We start from the raw sequence: 4,860 nt of genomic DNA, 5'->3' as shown, positions 1-4,860 counted from the left end.
AAACGGCTCCAGTCTAGGACACTATTCTAAAGACACTACACGCTTTTTTTATAAAAATACACTTTATACATAAATGCTTTATAAGAATGTCCATGATGAAAATGGCCAAAATAATTAAGATATGGTAAGAATATCACCATCATGGAATAGCAACTGAACCTACGAATGCCATGTTTAATGCAAGAATGCCATTTTTAATGCAAGAATGCCATTTTTAATGCATTTTAACCTGTAGATTGCCAATTTCGATATTAACCTAAGAATACCGTAAGAATATTTTTGGATGATTTTCGCCAAAAAGTTAAGAATATCCATGATGAAATGAAAAAACACCATTCTTATAAAAAAAGTGTGTATTTTAACGTATATAAGAAAATGTAAAATGAAGATAAAAACAATCCCAGGTATTCACCCTTTGCTACCTTAATACTAAATATTTGAAATGTTACAATTGGACTTTCGAATAACAAAATATCTGCAGTTGAGCCCAGTGCGGTGCGTTCATTCGACTATTTTGTAGAGTTCTTCGATTCACACTATGAAATACAGTTGACGCTCTCTAATTCGATCTTCAAGGGGAATTCGATTTTCATCGAATAAGGGAGCTTATCGAATAAGGGAGCATCGTTTATGAGAGTTTCTAGTTGACGGGGTTTTTAAATTTCATCGAATAAGGGAGCCTATCAGTTAGAGAGCGTCGACTGTATGGAGCTCCTTTACCTCCAAAACATCGGAAAGCCAGCGTAAAAAAAAGGTTTTTGAATGTTTTCAAGTTTAAGTATATATATATTATACTATTATCTTTCTTTCTAGAAATAAAAGTACATCTGCTAAACATGTTGCTTTTTCTTTTCTTTCTAAGCGTTGCTTTTCTTTTTACAGAAATTGACCGCACTATTCTCAGATTATGCATTCTTATGGACACAAGACATCAATACAGTGTTCAAGAATTTCTTGCCGGTAACCTTCGTGTCGACCACAAGCTTCGGATGCGAATGATGGAGAATCAATAGAGATGGCTGATGGTCGAGATACCAGAGCTTCAATGCAGTCGAGGAGTTCATCTGTTAAATTTATAACTAAAGATATCAGGTTGGGTATTTTTGGTACCTGTATTTTAGATAACCTGTCTAGTGGCTCTACAATGGAGTATAACAGAAAGCTAGAAGAGAATCTTTCTATGGCAAAAAGACTCACGATTGAATTCGGCGCTTTCCGTTTTTTTCACGTTGCACATTTCTTTTAAAATCATGCAGTAGATGCTACTTTCAATCTAGCATTTGTACAATGATATCACAATCACAATCACACAGGACGTGCGCCTAATTTAGGAAATAATTATTACTTGCGTAGGAGGTTCATTTCTAACCTTCGGCTTTATAGTTATTAGTAATCTGATCTAACTTTTTTTCTCAAAAATGAAGCTTTTTTGAAAGCGAATCTTTTCGAATTTCTTCATAACTTTATGAACACTTAAAGCGAATTTAAAGTATGATAGCTCAAAATTTAAGTAAGCCCTTCCTCTTTCTGCTGATGGTGAAAAGTTTAGATTTATAAACATGTTTTATTTTTCTCACAATCTTAATTCAGACTTGTACACTTTTTTTTCTGAAACACCCAGTAGATTAAAAAGTTTCCTAAGTCGAAAACTAACTTTTTGGAAGTTCTAATAACTTATTCAGGTTGATTTCGAAATTCAAACTGTATTTCAATTTTGGTTATCTTTCACTATTCGTTCAGTATGACAGGGTCACGGAAATCACACTCAGCCAACACTACTTCATCTGGCGTGACAAGTGGCATCACACGATTACGAGATAAACGCTTTTTGAAGAGCGCACAAAATAAAGGGAAGGAACAACCCAACATTGATGATTTCGACCACGAGATCTCTGTCTTTAAGGTTTGTTGGTTTTAATTTAAAAAAGACCACTCCTACGCTTTTGTTTTTCGGATTTTGTCCCAGAAAACCGGGAAAAACAGAGATACAGAATCTCGCTGACAATCTCGCTAACCGAAACAGACCGACAAACGGCAATTTTTTTCAAAATATGAGAAACGCCCGTAGGCGGAGAGGTACAGGCTAGTGTTTTTTCAATTTTTTTTGTGCTAGTTGTAGTAAAGAAATTATAAATTTACGACCGCAGTCGTGGGCGACCTGAAGTTGTCTACCCAACGATTGCACCTAGCACCATTCCTTTCATCGAATTTTTTTAACTTATCTTTCTCTTTAAGACCATGTTCAGACGTTACAGTTCGGGATCGTTTCGAAACAAAACGGTTCCGAAACAAGCATAAACGTCAAAGTTCGAAACATAAAAAAGAAGACGTTACAAAGCAAAATAGATCGAAACAGTTTTGCTTCAGTATTTTCATCGGAACGGAACTGCTCCGTTTCTTTGCTCCGAAACGTTCCGAAAACAGTATGAAAACACTTCTTATCCAGTAACAAACGCTATATCGGAGCGATGCGAAACCGTAACGACTGAACATGGTCTAATTGCTGGGCATCAAGCAACGAGGCTTGGAGTGCCATTAATTGACCCTTATGCTCTGCTAGGGATTGAACCTACAACCTTGCAGTGAAGCTGAATGCTCTAACTATGTGTTTTACAATCGCTTATAGCCAGTTGGATGAATAAAAATTATCATTTGTTTCTTTTGTTAGGAAGCGAAGGAGGAAGTGGGTCGAGCAGATATTGCTCACAGTATTGGTTGGGTACGAATCAACATGCAACCTATAAAAGAAACTATTGAAACCTATGCATCGAAATGGCTTTACACCTACACCAAATATCTTTCTGATCAGGTAAAAAAAGGTCTAAATATATATATATTTTTTAGTTGACCCACGCCGATTTAGCATTTTTAGGGGCCAGTTAAGAATGACGAAGACGTTTCCAGGTTTCAACCCATATTCCCAACCAACAGTTGTGCAGACATAAAAGCAAAACACGACCTATTTTTAAGCAGTGAGGTTATTTGACATAGCAGACCTATCAGCTCGTTATTCTCATTCTCGTTATTCTTCATACTGGGCAAAGACCCCCCAACGAAGGGTAACGCCCTTGAACAATACCCACATATTATGTACTCATTCCCGATGTTCTCCAACCTTACCACCCCTCTGGATTGGGTGGTTAGATAATACGAGAATTGTAGGATAATTTATTGCAGGGATCACAGTAGAGTAGACAGAAGGGGCGCAAAATTTGTGTAGGAGAGCAGATTTTTATAACGCTGCAATTATCTATTCATAATATAAAAAGAAAATTACTGTTTCATAAAAATCTGCTCTCTTACACTGATTTTGCGCCCCCTTGTTTACGCTACTGGATCATGATGCGCAACACAACAAAAGAAACAAACGATGAATAGCTGATTATTATTTTGGGTTTCCAGGTCCGGCTGATGTTGAATTCACTAGACTCGTCTTGAAACGAACTGAACCAGGAATCGAGGCTATACTGGCGAAGAAAGTGACGTTGCATCCTTCATGAAATAATGAGGATTTTTAATGAGGTCAGTATTTAGTATCAGGTTGTTGCAATTATATTAAAAGGTGTAGTAATATGGTGGGAATCGGACTCAACTCCTATTCTGAAGCAAGTTTTGGCTTAGATGATCGTTCACTGCTTCGATATAAGGGAAGGTACCTTCCCCGAGTCGATACGCCGGATCTTTGGTTTACTTGCTTCCAACAGGCAAGAAAAAAGAGATTTTTTTAAAACGTTTAATATTTTGACTTTTTATTGGTATAAATTACAGACCCGAAAGTATTATTTCCGACTGAAAATAACAGTGTTAAATTAACAATCAGAGACAATACAATTTGCAAAAGCTTTACATTTTCTAGGTCAATCGCCAACAATCAGAACTAGACAACAACTTCATCAAAATGAAGGATATGCTGGAAGTGTTGGACAAATACAATCAAAAGTTACCAGCTAAAACACAAGCATTCTATGAACGCCCTGTCAGGTAATCTTTTTGCAGTTTAAGCTATTTATGTATTATCCCAATACACCACTTATCAATCCTGCAAAGGTGTATCATAATAGACGATATCGGCTTAACATGAAAACTCAGCTTTGATCCCCGAGAATTCCCCACAATGCTTTTGCGCAGAAAATATTTCACCGCGAACTTTCTTCCGCGCAAAGCATTGTGGGGAATTCTCGGGGGTCAATCTGAGTTATAGCGTCTACTGCCAAAAAAACTGCAAAAATATTGTTCTAAAAATTCAATTTAAATTTGGCACGTACACCCGGTAATTCATATGAAACATTCACAAACAGGCACGACAGCTTTTTAGCAAACAAGGAAAATAAAGCAATTTACCGACGAAATTAGAAACTCGAGGTTTTTCTTTAAAACAATGTTACGGTAGTAGTTTTTACTTTCAGTACAGCAAAGTCTCCATAACTCGAATCATTACCTCAAACAAGTTTTCAAGCGCTTCTATAATACATTACAAACCTGTCTCCATAAAAAAATTGAGTTACGGAGGTACGTGTTCGAGTTATAGAGACTCCCTTGTACTAAAGATGATGATTGTGGTTCTTCCTTTATAGATGGAACAATTTGAAAATGAAAGTCAGTCAAGCAAGAAGAAGTTAGGACCAGGATACAAGCCAAACACAAAGATGTGGCTGAGGTAAATAATCAAGCTTGTATACCTTATCGGGGAAAAAACGTCGGGGGAAAGTGACGAAAATTTTGAGGGGGTTACAAAATTTTTTCCCGAGAAATTTATCACCGACATTTTTATCACCCGATCAAAACTTGTACCCGATTTTTTTATCCCGACCAAACCTTCACTCGATTTTTTTCCCCAAATCCAAAATTCAAATCCAAACC

General features: G+C 36.7%; 1 protein-coding gene across 1 annotated transcript; it reads left to right on the top strand.

The window, feature by feature from the left end:
- The first annotated feature begins 882 nt into the window (after nucleotides 1-882).
- On the top strand, nucleotides 883-3,500 carry LOC136804094 (uncharacterized). Its single transcript, XM_067060840.1, has 4 exons — nucleotides 883-1,092; nucleotides 1,741-1,903; nucleotides 2,669-2,819; nucleotides 3,403-3,500. The coding sequence occupies exons 1-4, from the start codon at nucleotides 1,016-1,018 to the stop codon at nucleotides 3,498-3,500; spliced, it is 489 nt and encodes a 162-aa protein (XP_066916941.1). The 5' UTR covers nucleotides 883-1,015.
- The last annotated feature ends 1,360 nt before the right edge of the window (nucleotides 3,501-4,860 follow it).

Source organism: Clytia hemisphaerica, unplaced genomic scaffold (genome assembly GCF_902728285.1).
Source record: "Clytia hemisphaerica strain Z4C2 unplaced genomic scaffold, Clytia hemisphaerica genome assembly, whole genome shotgun sequence".
In the NCBI taxonomy this organism is placed as follows: domain Eukaryota; kingdom Metazoa; phylum Cnidaria; class Hydrozoa; order Leptothecata; family Clytiidae; genus Clytia; species Clytia hemisphaerica.
The sequence above is the reverse complement of the archived record's forward strand: the minus strand, read 5'-3'. Positions and strand labels throughout refer to the sequence as shown.